This window comes from Labeo rohita, chromosome 6 (genome assembly GCF_022985175.1).
Source record: "Labeo rohita strain BAU-BD-2019 chromosome 6, IGBB_LRoh.1.0, whole genome shotgun sequence".
NCBI lineage: Eukaryota > Metazoa > Chordata > Actinopteri > Cypriniformes > Cyprinidae > Labeo > Labeo rohita.
The window spans coordinates 19,709,890-19,725,054 of NC_066874.1; the positions used below are offsets into that span (position 1 = coordinate 19,709,890).

The 15,165-nt window shown below is 35.5% G+C and overlaps 1 protein-coding gene across 1 annotated transcript in view; it reads right to left on the reverse strand.

Annotated features, from left to right (window-relative positions):
- Positions 1–295: 295 nt before the first annotated feature.
- lepr (leptin receptor) overlaps positions 296–15,165 on the reverse strand; it is a 35,359-nt gene continuing 20,489 nt past the window's right edge. The window contains 13 exon segments of the mRNA XM_051111555.1: positions 296–649; positions 652–1,258; positions 1,431–1,506; positions 4,837–4,930; positions 5,204–5,281; positions 5,400–5,603; positions 5,993–6,209; positions 6,297–6,379; positions 10,520–10,673; positions 11,060–11,211; positions 12,839–13,062; positions 13,143–13,248; positions 13,344–13,616. Coding sequence (XP_050967512.1) covers positions 507–649; positions 652–1,258; positions 1,431–1,506; positions 4,837–4,930; positions 5,204–5,281; positions 5,400–5,603; positions 5,993–6,209; positions 6,297–6,379; positions 10,520–10,673; positions 11,060–11,211; positions 12,839–13,062; positions 13,143–13,248; positions 13,344–13,616 — 2,411 coding nt within the window. The 3' untranslated portion in view covers positions 296–506.

Below are 15,165 nucleotides of genomic sequence, written 5' to 3' on the forward strand. Positions count from 1 at the left end.
TTTTTTATTTACACATGACTTGGATCAAAATAAATGCTGCTCTACGTAAACTCATCTTATAACACTTATTTTAAAAGCTCCCTGCAGATTTCCCTGCAGTTGATGGTTTAAATGAAGAAGTTATACAGCCATAAATATTAGTACTAAAATAAAATTATTATTATTATAGTATTTATCTAAATACTTATATTTAAAAATGTTGGCCAAATTCTGCAGCCCTACTAGCAAGCACAGAAAACCTGGAGCTAAAAAACAATGTAATTGTGCTATTTTAACTTACAATTTTTAGTCAGGAAAAAAAATGCAATTAGATTTTTTCAAAGATCATGCAGTCTGTCCCTTAAAAAAAAAAAAAAATTAAAATTAAATTTTTTAATTGAACTCGCAATTTTTTCTCAAATTGTGCAGCCCTAGTGGAAAACCTCTGAGGTGTTTTGTCGACCTCCATCCAGTGAAAAAAGCATTATCCCACATTACCACCAAGTGGCGCTGCTGTTGTTATTATTTCAGGGCGGATTAATGGATTCAGTCCGAAACTGAGGCAGATAAAGAGGAATGCTGTGAGATACATTATTGGAATTGACGGATGTGGAATTTTTGCCTTCCAGAAGTGGCCTGGCATCCACCCTCATAACGATTTCTCTTTTTTTTCGTGTTCACCTTGCGTTTCCTCAATCTCCTCTTCATCTTTCTCCTCTTCGTTCACGTCGAGGTAGTAGAGGTCTTTGGCTACACCTGTGCTTTCTGAAGCTTCATAATCTTGATCCGATGTTTCCGAGAACTCTTCCACGGAGTTGTAGGAGCTGGAATGGCGAGGATTGGCGCTATCCGGGCACACATGGTTCTCCAAGTCCCAGAGTCCTCCAGGGAAGGAGCCGGAAATGTCTGAGTTATTGGCAGAGAAGTTGCCTTCATCACTGGAGCTGCTCAGACTCTCCTGCTGCTTCCGAAGGAGACTGGGCTGATCGGAGAGCAGAACGGTTGAGTATGTGACCGAGGACTGGCCTGATGTTTCCGGGGTAGCAGCAGCAGTGGAAGCCTCCAGAGACAGAGGCTCAGAAGAGTCTGCTAGAACGGCAGAACCGGTAGTCGTTTTGTCTCCAGAGTTATACATGAGAACTTTGTCTTTTTCGTGTTCAAGCGTCACAGGATGAGGCTTCTCGATAATTTCCACCTCACAGATGCTCTCAGAGACCAGCAGCAGTGGACAGGCAGTGAGCCCCTCTGAGTGAGGGAACAAGCTCTCCATGGTGTCAATCTGCAAGGAGAAAGAAACTAATATATACTGAATGTGTTAAAACTCCATCTCCTCCCAGCGTCACATGCAGCATTTTTTACCAGTTTATCATGGATGTGATTAAATGCCTCATGTTTTCATTTATCAACTAAACAACGGTCCTCTGTTTGACTCTGGATCTACTGATACTGACCTGCCTGAAGTCCATTCCTTTGGCCCAGGAGCAGTTGTTGGGATTTGGAACATCCTTCCACATGAGTTTTCTCATCCTGTAAGAAATATGCACAGGTCAAGCACCGTTTGCAAGCCAAAACTGTTGTAAACAAATATGTCGGTAGATTTTGATGTGAGAGGACAACAGGGGATGGACTTTATTTACTGGAAAAAGCATTATTGTGGATTACGGACTTGTGTTTTGGCCAGAAGCAATGGTTTTGTTTCTTAGAAACACGCAGGAGTCGAGTGGATTAGTTTGGATTATCTTGATGTTTTTATCAGTTGTTTGAACTTTCAGTCATGACGGCACCCATTCGATGCAGAGGAACCATTGGTTCAAACTCGTCTACATTTTGGATGACCTGAATAAATTTTAAGCAAATGTTCATTTTGTTGTGAACTATTCTTTTACCAGAATCTAAAGCAGATCAAGATTTTATCACCCACATTGTAAAATCCAAACTTTTGCCACTCCCTTTTGTGGCACACAAAGTCACGATATTTCCCGCAATCAAGTCTAAGCAGATGAGCAATAATTTAACTGTATTTGTTACCTTAGTAATTTTCTCTGGCAGAACTTGTGAAATATTTACCCTCAAGCAAACTATTCTATTGCTAAGAATGAGCATTATTCCAATTTATATACATTACATACTGTAAACCAATTTATGTATGTTATATCGGACTTTCATTACGACCAAATAAATCCCATACAAATCAGATTACAATGCCTCACTTTAATTCAAACAACTGGCTTAAAAAAAAAAAAAAAAAATCAATATATACTGTAGCTTCCTTAAATCTTTTTAATGTGTTCTTCTGCTAGATCAAAGGTAATCCAGTTAATAAACAGAAGGTCTATGATTTTATAATTTAATTTGACTGTTATATTTCCAAGGATTTTTCTTTCAAGGGAACCCCGGGTATTAAGACTTGTATGGCTTAATATAACGTAAATGATGTCTCTTACTTTCCCCATGAAAGATTTGTGTTACTTAAAGTGCCCCTATTATGGATTTTTAAAAAAAATTTGATTTCACACAGTGTGTAACAGCTCTAAGTGAATGAAAACATCCTGCAAAGTTTAAAATCTGAAAGTGCACCGTGTATAAAGTTATAGTCTCTCAAAAGAAAGAGTCGACTCTGAATCATTTCAATGAGTCGTTTTTAAAACAAATCCCAAGCTGTTTCATGTTGATGTCATATTGCCCTCCTTGGACTTTTTGTGCACACAGACTAGGGAAAAACTTGAACCCCTGCTTCTTCAAACACTGTAGCGGATTCCTGTGGACAGCATCATGTCGAGAAGACGCTGTGCTCTGCACTATATGGAGAAAAATCCTGGAATGTTTTCCTCAATAATTTTTAATTCTTTGCGACTGAAGAAAGAAAAACATGAACATCTTGGATGACGTGGGGGTGAGCAAATTATCAGGAAATTTTTATTCTGAAAGTGGAGTCATCCTTTAAAAATTGTTGCTCTCTTGTACTCTGTAGCATGCGAAATACGTATTTAGTTATGCGTTTTGTGTTCGCTCCGCGTAGCTTGTAGGTCTCTGGCTAACCAGTTAACAGCAATATCTGTTCACTCGCAATTGTCTAGAAATGCATCACTGAATAGTGAATGTCTGTCGTTGTTATTACTTGGAGCTCTGATAAAGAATAGAGCAATACGTTGGTGTACAAACTGCAGTGCTTTATCAATACATTTCTGCGTTGGGCTAATGCATATTCCATGGCTGTTTGGGTGTTTACCACTGAGCTGTGGGCTAAGTAATGGTGATGGGCGTTCTGTTTTCGAAATGCACTGCACGCAGTAGACCAATCACTACAGAATGGGTCATCGCAGCAATCACCGCAGATTAGCATCACGCAAACAAGGGGTTTGGACAAATGATTCACTGAGTAAATGGTTTGGGAGTCGTTGAGCAAAAAAGGTAAAAATAAATCCATATAAGACAATGAAAGTGTTTTTTGACCTTGCATGCATGTCAGCCTGTTGTTGGGGACTCCCAAAACCAAAATATGAACCTTTCATATTCCATAAGAGGGGCACTTTAAAAAAAAAATCCACATCGTGTAAAGTGTAGAGAACAAAGACATGAGTCTTTAGGAAGTTTTATTTGTCCACAGGCATGTTCTTATTCTTATCTCCTCTTCTTATCGCTAAGAAAGCAGTGAAGACTTGCATTTCTTCTCTTGTTGCCCTGCAACTGAAAATGACAACCAAAAGCTGCACAATGCAGCAACGTATCAGTATTTTATTTTCAGAGTTGTGTTAAAATAGCAACATGTTGCGCCAGCTCACAGAGTGCAACCATTTGATCTAATCGAAATAATGGTGCCCCCCCCCCATAGTCCAAAATATGTATAAAACGATGTGGATTTTTAAAAAAAACTTAAATCTTTCATGGGTTTTCAACTACATATTTAAGTACAAGACATCATTTAAGTTATATTAAGCCATACAAGTCTAAATACCTGGGGTTCCCTTCTAGGCCATTTTTTAGCTTTGGTTTTACATCCTAGATCAGTGGTTCTCAAACTTTTTATACCAAGTACAAAAATATTTGGCTCCCCAAGTACTACTATGTGCTTATATGCAGTAGCGTAGTAGGCCTAACTATTCAGCTACAGCTCTGCAGAGTTCAAAAGGGAGGCAGTTTTATTCCTAATAAGAATATTTATTATTGTCAGCCACTTTAACCTTTTAAATACACAGTGTGAACATTAACACTGCACAGTGCTAACAAACCCAACAGTTCAATAAAAACTATACTGCACATGTAACTGTAAAAAAAAATTACAAAATAAAAACTTTACTCAAAGATTAAATGAAAGTGTATTGTGTTTTAACATTAATTTATATTTAATTTAGTGATTCCTCTGTGTACCACTAGTTGCACTCGTACCACACTTTTGAGAACCACTGTTCTCGATTAACACATTTATCCATTGGTAAATAGAGTGGTAGAGCAGGGTCCTCCAATTATATACACAAAACTGAGTGTCGCATTAAAGCCCAGGAAATATTAACATGTATGGTGTTGTATTTATGCATTTACATAGTTTGGCATGATAGTTACATTGTAAAGCAATTATAATATTTATAATTTAGTCATATTTACACGTTACAATCTTACTTTAACAGTTTTTTAACATGAACAAATCATTTCGCTTTAAATAACAGCTTAAACAATTTTGGTTTAATGCTTATTTTAATCGTTTCACAAAAATCTGTTTAAAAAAAATAAATAAATATAATAAATATAATCAGCAGACCCATATAGTACCTCACTGGACCCTCTAGGGGTCACAGACAAAACATAATGATACTGCAACCATCTTTATTTCGACCAAAAGAAGATAGCTGTAGGTCTTACTGGTTTTGTGACATCAGAAGAGTGACAAACAGCACCACAGACAGGAACGCAATGATCAGTAGGAGTATGTACGCTGCAGGGTCTCCCCTTGTAGCTGGATGACAAAACAAAGAGAAACTAATTTTTCTATCACATCAACATGATTTTCATACATTTTCTTAAAATAACAATGTCTAATATTTTTTTCAGACAGATATTTGTATAATGTGTACTTTGTTGTCAAAATAAATGTTTTACGTAATCCTGCAATGAATGTAAACCAAAGGCCCCTCGCCTAGCACCAAATGCACGTACAAATGTCTTCAGGGGTTTAACTGATCACATAATGATGTCAATGCATTAGTTGATGTCACTGCTGTAAACCCACCTGTGTATCGCACCGGCTCCCCTTCACCATCCACAAACACTGGATACAAGGTGAACTCCTCTGAGCCATAAAAACGACCTGTACAAAAACAAATTACCCTGTCAAAGATCATTTATACTTGTAAGGATAAACCTTCTTTTTATTTTCGTCATGTACTGATATGCAAATGTGAGGAATAATACGCAAAATCACATACGGCAAAGGGAGAGATCTCTCGTTGCGGACTGAACTCTGACCCACTGCAGCCTCTCAGTGAGAGACACGTCCTGTTCGGGGTTTTTGTTTAGGTCTAACCATTCGATGACAAATGACTGAGGCACTGGATGATCAGATAACAGGCTCCAAGAAAGATACACACAGCTAGCATTAGCAACTGCGTTGAATGAACGTACACATCGTCCTAGAAAAGGAAAAAAGGAAATTAATAAACGTAAATAGTGGAATCTATATAATTTCTATGTGAAAAACACTTTGATTGCAGGAATAGATAATAACAAGCCGGAACAAAATATCAGAGTACTATTGTGTATAGGTAATAACCAATTCAAAAATCTCCCACCCCAACAACCCTTTCACCAAACAAACAACACCAAGCTTCTATCAAAACAATTACTCTGTAAATTAATGTCCGGATGAAATAACGCACCATGAGTAGGCACATAAACAGACATTATTTGCTTGAAGGCAAACAAAACTTCTTGTTCATCAAACGAAAACAATGGCAACGGTAGACTGCATGATAAAAAAATGTGTGATGTTACAGGAAGGGTATGAAGCAAGTTAGCTCACGTTTGGGTTGATGCAACAGCGTCATGTTTCTATTCCGTGTAGAAATGCCTAAAGCATTGCGAGACATAACGGTGACTGTGTGCGCTTCCTTCCTCCACTGGAATGAGTGAAACTGAGCCAAGGTTGTTTCATCTGACCACACGGCTCTGCCTGAGGCCTGGTGTTCAATCACAAGACCCTCCACGCAACTATATGCATCTCCTGCTAGGACAGGCTGCTAAAAGTGACAAAAACATTTAAGCTCAAACTTTTTATAATCACATTTATTTTGTTGCTAGAGTAAATTAAATCAATCTTTACCAACCTTAAAGATCAGGGTGACGTTTGTCACACCTCTAGCAGTATCCTCTTGTATAATCCGCCAGAAGTCTGGTCCCATTTCTGGTGCTGAAATGACACACCACACAGTCATGATTATCTACAGGACACTACATTTTATGTTCAAAGAGGATATTAACTCTTTCTCCACCAGCGTTTTTGAAAAAAGTTATCATTTTTGATCATTTTTACTAAATTTCATGGCCCCCAGAGAATTTTGTGTTAATATCTGAATATGCAATACATCAAAATAAAGAACAAAGCCTCTACTTCTAAACAACAAAAAATCTGTTTATTCTAGCCTCAAGCATTAATTTTTAAATCAACACTTGAATGTAGGTAAGTTTTATAAAAAAAGCAACATTTTAAGCAAAGAGCTGAGAAAACCATGTTTTTAATCAAATACTACATCTGGATTATATTCAGTACAATGATCAAAGCAAAGCAAAGATGCAGTAGATCACTTCCATCAGCACCCCAATGCTTGCACGGTCCTAAACCACCTCCTGGATCACCATTTCATTCTGTAACATTAGGCAGTTTTCATTTATATGCATTTATTGTTGATGATCACTGTATCTGCCTACGTATGAGATCGTTTGTTCATGCATCTTCCTCGCCTGTGTTTTTGATCAGGATATTCTTTGATCAGGATATTCTCATTAAGGAGATGCATAATAATGCCCCCTATACCAGTGAAAACGTGGAAACTTCTGTGATTGGTGGGAAAGTGTTGTCTCATGGATAACGGGGGAAGCGTCATCTTTTGGATAGCAGAAAATTCCATGTTTGGCGGGGAAGCGTTGGTCTCATGGAAAACAGAAAATTTGTGTTTTGCGGGAAAGCGTCATCTCTTGGATAGTGGAAAATTCTGTGCTTGGAGGGGAAGTGTCATCTCATTGATAACAGAAAATTCTGTGTTTCTCAGGGAAGCGTTGTCTCATGGAAAACAGAAAATTTGTGTTTGGCGGGAAAGCGTCATCTCTTGGATAGTGGAAAATTCAGTCCTTGGTGGGGAAGTATCATCTCATTGATAACAGAAAAATCTGTGTTTTTCAGAGAAGCATTGTCTCAAATTCCATGTTGTCTTATGGATAATGGAAAATTCTGTATTCACGTGGGTAACGAACATTACGTGTTTAGCTGGGAAGCATTGTCTCATGGATAATAGAAAATTACGTGTTTGGTGGGGAAGTGTCGTCTCATGTATAATGGAAAATTTCATGTTTGCCAGGGAAACGTTGTCTCAAATTCCATGTTGTCTGATGGATAACGGAAAATTTTAATTTTTTTTTGGTGGGGAAGCGCCGTCTCATTGATAACGTAAAATTCCATGTTTGGCGAGGAAGCATTGTCGCAAAATTCTGTGTTGTCTCATGGATAACGTAAAACTCTGTGTTTGGCGGGGAAGCATCGTCTCATGGATAACGTAAAATTCGATGTTTGGCGGGGAAGCATTGTCTCAAGGATAATGTAAAATTACGTGTTTGGGGGGGAAAGAGTTAATAGGCTGGCATATAGGAATGCATTTTTAAAAATGTTTTTTTATTCTCATCAAGAATAATGCATTTGCATTTATTTGATTAAAAAAAAAAATATATATATATTGTAAAATAGTACAATTTAAAATAACTGTCAATCATTTTAGTATATCTTCTCAAGGGACAATACTATAGAAATGAAACTTGGATTTTTTATTTTGCAGCTTGTATAGCAGTGTATATTTACTGTTCCCTTAAAAATAACTCAACATACAGCCATTATTGTCAAAACAGCTGGCAACAAAAGTGAGTACACCCTAAGTGAACTTGTCAAAACAGTGTCCAAAGTACTCCTCACCAGGGCATCACCACACATGCTGGACACCATCTGAGCCAAACAAGTTTATCTTAGTCTCATCAGACCATAGGACATGGTTCCAGTAATTCATGCTCTTGGACAGGTTGTCTTCAGCAATGGAACCCGTCTTGGAAGACCTCTGTATGACCCTGGCCACAGTACTGTAACTCAGTTCCAGGTTGTTACTGAACCTCTTATAGTCTAGGCCATCATTGTGGGGAGAAACAATTCTAATTATCAAATCTTCAGAGTTCTTTGCCATGAGGTGCCTTGTTGAACATCCAGTGGTTAGTAGGAGAGAAATGTACACAAGGCACCAAATTTTAACTGCTCTAATACAAGATACACAACTTTGTATGGTCCTGTCAAGCAGACAAAAACATGAACATGATAAATAGGACATGTGGCTTTGCATGGTTAAATGACAGTGCTGTTATCACTTTGGCTGTATGTTGAGTTATTTTCAGGGGACAGTAAATATACACCGCTATACAAGCTGCATATTGACAACTCTAAAATATATCCAAGTTGCTAAAATGTGAGGGTTGTACTCACTTTTGTGAGATACTGTAAGCTTTTCATTAAGAATTTTACTTTCTTTTTTTTTTTTGACAGAAAGAGAAAAAATTAGATTAGAGATGTGGGAACAGGATCTGGAAAATCTGGGACTTGAACTTAGAACAGACAAATTGCTCTTGCATCATATGATGGAGCGCTGTCTACAAGGCTATGACTCCAACATTTTTGTTTTGCTAGAAGTCTCACTATGTAATGAAATACATCTCCCTTATCTGTTATTTGCAAGTCTTCTCTCAGGCAAATTCCTACACCTCCATACTTACTGTAACAGACAATTATATCCTGTAATGCTGACGGCAATCTGCTAGCAACAGTTACTTCAAAAGCAAGAGCTCTGGCACCAGCAGACAGCTCTGCACTAATGTAAACCTGTTAGAAAGGTGGTATAAAGAACTGACAAATGGTGTTGCAAGCACACGCTGATCTCCACCCCCGCAGTAGCGTTCCAGTTCACATTCCTACAGCGATACGCAAGGTTTAGGAAGTCACGGTGGGTGATATGTGGTGCAATTTCCATTAATCCTAATAAACTTTATACCGTAACTGTGTTCAATTCAAAACATTCTCACTATGGAGACAAAGTCAATTAATATACACAGAACCATTTAAATGATTACAATCGCACTGACAAATTAAACTTTGCAGCTCTGGAAGCTGCATATGAACTAATTTACTTACTGAGCAACTCATATTTAGGATGTCTGCATGTTTAGTATAACTAAATGTAAGAAATTACGACTTTTTAGAGAAAGAATTTAAGTTTAATATTTTTATTATTAAGAACTGTCATCAGTTCTCCAAACACATCCTTGTGCATCTCCTATGAAGTTCACACAAATTACAAAGTTACTCATCATGACTCACAGACGTACAGATGGATATAATAAAGCAGGTGTGTGTTCAGAAGAAGCATGAGGAATCACATGCGCTTCCAAGGCGAAGACAAAAGAAAGGTTTCTTTTGTCAAATCATTTTTATTGTTTTTATCTTTTTAAATCAGCTAGCAAGGATTTGTTTTCACCTGCATATTCTTTACACCAGTTCCAGCTTTGGTCTGTGTTCATTGATTTAGATTTTATGCTGTTGTCATATATATTGACAAAGTACTGTGGTTTTCACCACAAAAACTACTTGGCAATATCTAACTTATAAGTGCCTCAACTTTATATTGTCCTTAAATGTCAATGGTATGTGATGTATTTCCCATGTTTCACTGGAGGAAGTCATTACTCACAATCTTACAGACACCCCAAAGCTATTTAACATTAAATCTGTCAAAAATGTTTTCATGTGTGGGAAGATTTCAACAAAAATCCATCCCTAAGAGAAACCCTAAGAGACTATGAAAAATTTCAGTTTTTTTTTTCTTGTAACCTCGAAGACTTAGATAGAAGAGAGAATATAGCTGTTACTTTTGTCTTCCTCGCGCACAAAAACTATTCTCATTGCTTCATAACATTAAGGTTAAACCACTGATGTCTTGGACTATTTTAACAATGTCCTTACTACCTTTTTGGGCCTTGAAAGGGTCAGCTGCTGTCTACGATAGGTCAGAAAGCGCTTAGATTTCATCAAAAATATCACTGAATATTAATTTTTGTGTGAGCTATCCCTTTAACCAAGGCTGAAATAGCTTTGATATTTAAGTCTACAACCATATTGTAACACTATAGTCGCTCTAAACGTTTTCAATTTCATATAACCAAAAAAAGATATTAATATTCCATACCTATTAGGGCTTCTGAATTATATAGGCTTATAACAGTAGCACAACTACATTGATAACGTTACCTTTCCTGTTGTAAACAGCTGAAGTGTAACTCATGCTCCAGTCACTCCAGTATCCAGTGCCATTCAGTCTTCTACAGCGAACTTCTACTTTAAACTGAACACAGGACTCTTCAAGCTGAATCTCTGCCTGTGTTTCCAGAAGAGGACTGATGACCTGTAAGGGGACATAACACTCATCTGTAAATGCCACAGAAGATTACAGAGCTTATACCCGAGTACAGAATGTAACCGTATTCCTTTTGAAATCTGAAAGGGATAAATTGAAAATGAAGTGCTAAGAAGTTCCAGTAAGAAGAACATTTAAATTAAAAAAAAAAGGATCAATTTAGCCTATCATCTTTTAAGCTTATCATCTTTTAAATTCCAAATCTCTCAATTATACAGATAAGACCGATATACAGATCAGAGTAATTACAGTAATTCATTGCATGCACTCTGTGATTGATCATTATGCATGAAGCATTTACTCAAATATATTATATTCAGCTTTCTGGTCTCATTGTCCACCTGAGACCCCAGCTTCCAGAAACTTCTTCCTACCTTCCATTGCGTATTTGCCATCCCTCGCAAATCCACAAAGCGCAGCTCATACTGCATGTCGTATACAGGTAAATGGGGGCGTCTCCAGCTTACGCTCAGGGTTTTATTCGGCATAGTGGTCGCTTCCAAGACTGAGGGAGGAGATGGTTTCACTGAAAGAAAAAAAAACACAAGGGAAACTCTTATTCATCTCAATTTGCAATGTGAATAGAGTGGCAAGCAGAGACAGACACAAGTAACTGGAATAACAGATGGTTACAAGAGACACAAAAAGTAAACATTTTTCAGAAGAAAACATTTATACACTAACATTCAAAAGATTTTTTGAACAAAATAAAAACTTTTATTCAACAAGGACACATGAACTTGATCTAAACTGAAGAATTAATGCAAGTAAATGCTGTTCAATTGAACGTTCTATTCATAAAAGAATCCTGAAAAACATATCATGGATTCCACAAAAACGGCTGTCTTCAACTATGAAAATGCAGAAAAAAGGAATGTTACTCGAGCAACAACTCAGTATATTAGAATGATTTCTGAAGGATCACGTGATCACTGTAACACTGAAGTAAAGGCTACTGAAGATTAAGCTTTTCAATCACTGAAATAAATTATATTTTAAAACACACTGTCTTTAAAAATTTGGGATCAGATTTTTGGTGTTTTTTTTAAAGTCTTTTATGCACACAAAGGCTTTATTTATTTGGTTAAATGCAGGAAAAAAACTGTAATATTGTGAAATATTGTGAAATATTATTACAATTTAAAATAACTGTTTGCTATTAATATCCTTTAAAATACTATTTATTTATATGATGCAAAACTAATTTTTTTTTAGCAGTCATTACTCCAGTCTTCAGTGTCACATGATCCTTCAGAAATCATTTTAATAGGCTGATACAAATCCTTTTTGCAACTTTACTATCACTTGTTATCAATTTAACATATCTTTGCTGAATAAAAGTATTAATTTCTTTCAGAAAAAAAAGAAAGAAAAAAAATGTACTGACACCAAACTTTTGTACTTTGACACCAAACAGTACTGTATATTGTTAGGAAAGATGTCCATTTTTTAAAAAATGCTGTTCTTTTAAACTTTCTATTTAGCAAAGAATCCTGAAAAAAAGTATTACAGTTTCCAAAAACATATTGAGCATCACAACTGTTATATTGGAATGATTTCTGAAGAATCATGTGACATTGAAGACTGCATTAATGGCTGGTGAAAATTCAGGTTTGTATCATATGAATATTATATTTTAAAGTATATTAGTTTATACCTTTTATTTTAAATCCCAATATTATTTCATAATATGTGTTTGTTCTGTATTTTTGATCAAATAAAATACACCATTGATGAACATAACAAATGTATTTAAAAAACATTATAAATCTTACTGATCCTAAATTTTTGAACAGAAGTGCTATTAAAATAATAATAATAATTAAAAAAATTAATAATACTTCACAATATTACTGTATAATTATATTTTGATTAAAAAAATGCCTGGACGAGTATAAGAGACTTCTTTCAAAAACATTTTTTAAAAAAATTGCAAAGTCTTGAAAAGCTGGGTATGTTGATATTTAATTATATCTACTTTTGAAAAATATATTAATATTTAATTAAAAATATTATATACTATTATATAGATATATTTAAATGTCCTTGATATATTCCAGTCTTTGTCAGCAATTTGATCTATAACCAAAAGTCAAAAGAATACTGTCACTTTGAATTTCATTGGAATGCTGGTGAAAAACTTTGAAACTCACCATGGTCAATGGGTGCAACATAGACAGGAAATGATCTAACTTTCCCACGCCCTCCCTCCACTTCCAACCAGATTTTGTAGCAAGAGAACAGGCTAAGGTTTCTTAAAGTGCACTCTCTGTGGTCTCCTGCTCCAGATGGGCACTCCTTTACCAAAGACATGTTTTCTTCATTTTCTTCATTGCTCTCGATCTCTGAAATCGTCTCACACATTGATGTATATTGTCTACAACAAAAAGTAAGACTTTACCATCTATGCAACACAACCTGGCTAAAATAGAAATGGCTGAACTATCATGCTTTTACCTGTAAAGTAGTCTGACTTGTGCCCAAGCGCTCTTATTCCACTCACAGCTCATGGTGTCCACTACTGAATTCTTGCTCTGGCAGGTAATATCTGCATTAAACATTCCTGGAAAAAAGCCAATTTTACATTTTCTAGCTTTTTAAATAAACAACATTTATTGAATGTATGGTTAGAGATGCTCTCCATAATTCATGGCTTACCTTCAGTGTATATTTTGGCATAGGCGATGATGCACTTGAACCTTTCTCCCCATTGGTGGCAGCACATCAGAGTATCAAACCCTGGTTCATCTACCGTCACTGTGACAGAGCTAACTTGCTCATTGATGACTCTGTACTGGCTTTCCGGAATCTTCACCTGTCCGTTAAGCATCCACACAGCTTTACTCGCGCTCCAGCTGCGGTTGTGGAAGACGGCGTAAACCGTGACCTTTGACCCTGGTGTCGTGAAGACTTCAGCAGGGATGTAACTGACTGAGGAGCAGAGAAAGAGAGGAAAAAATGTAAAGGAAGCATTTTTGCACCGTAAACATACAAATAAACAAACCAGATTTAAGAACAGCATGTGGCATATCAGCAAGTGGGTGAATCTCTTGACAACAACATTTGTGGTTCACTTTTCATCCCAAAACATAAGAAATATTGGGAACACTTTAGAATAATGTTTCATTTGTTTACATGAAACAACTATATTAGTTAACATAAACAAGATTTATATAGGATTCGTTAATCTGGTTAATATTAATTTTAAAATTTACTAATACATTATTAAAATGTACAAACAGTTGTATCTGTAAATTAGTTAATGTGCTGTGAACTGTCATGAACATTTTTAGAGCATTTTTTAAAAATAAAAGTTTATTTACATACCATTTGTGTGTATTGTCTACATTTATTATGTACATAAAATACACATATGTATGTATTTGTATTTAAACACTTGTATATAACTTATATTTTATATAAATATACATATAAATCTACCATATTTTTCTTTAATATATACATTAAGAAAATATATGTACATGATAAATATACACAGTACACACACATATAGTATGTAAACGTTTTATTTTGAATCAATTAATCGCAACTAATTGTTTTGCAGCTCTACATACAACTAATATTAACAAAGTTTAATAAGTGCTGTAAAAATATATTGTTTATTGTTAGTTCATGTTAGTGCTAATGCTAATGCTGTGAGCTTATTGTAAAGTGTTACCAAAATATTTTGCATCAAGCAAATTAAGCTTATTTTTATACCACTGTGACATTATTTACATTTTAATTAAGCACTTTTCTCCCAAAATTATAAATATCATAATACAGATGAAACACCTTAACTTGATTTACATTCTGCGTAACTTTTTATTCTTAATTATGGTTTTATTAGATTTTCAACACTGTAATATAGAAATTTTTACAGTACTGTAATGAAATTACTGCAGTAAAATGTATATATATATATATATATATATATATATATAATTTTTTTTTTCACTAAATAATAATAATTTACAAACATAAATACTGAATTACAGTAACAACTTGAAGAAATATTATTTGAAGAAACATTTTAAAGTTACAAGGCTAAAACAATACATATTTTTGTTTGATTTTAGGATGAAGTATGACCTAGACATGTTTCTGACAGATGTTAAGATTCACCCTATTGATTTTTACTTTCCCTCATTCCCATCTTGCTCCCTTGCAGCAAAGAGATAGTGGGTTTATTGTAATGCTAGTGAACAACCTGAAGCTTAGTTGCTATGGTGACTTGCGCAGCATGGATTCTGAAAATATACAACTCAACTGGCATATCAGAAAAACTATGTATGATCTGCACTGAAAAAGCTTATAAGCACATACAAAATGACAGCTGCTACGTAACTAATGCATCAAAGTAGGAAAACAGAGACAGAATCAAGTCTCTTGTGACGTCAAATCAAGTTGAAACAGTTAAAACATTAACTAATATGCAGACAGCCCAAAGTGCAGTTAAGTGCAGCATTAGCTGGCAGCA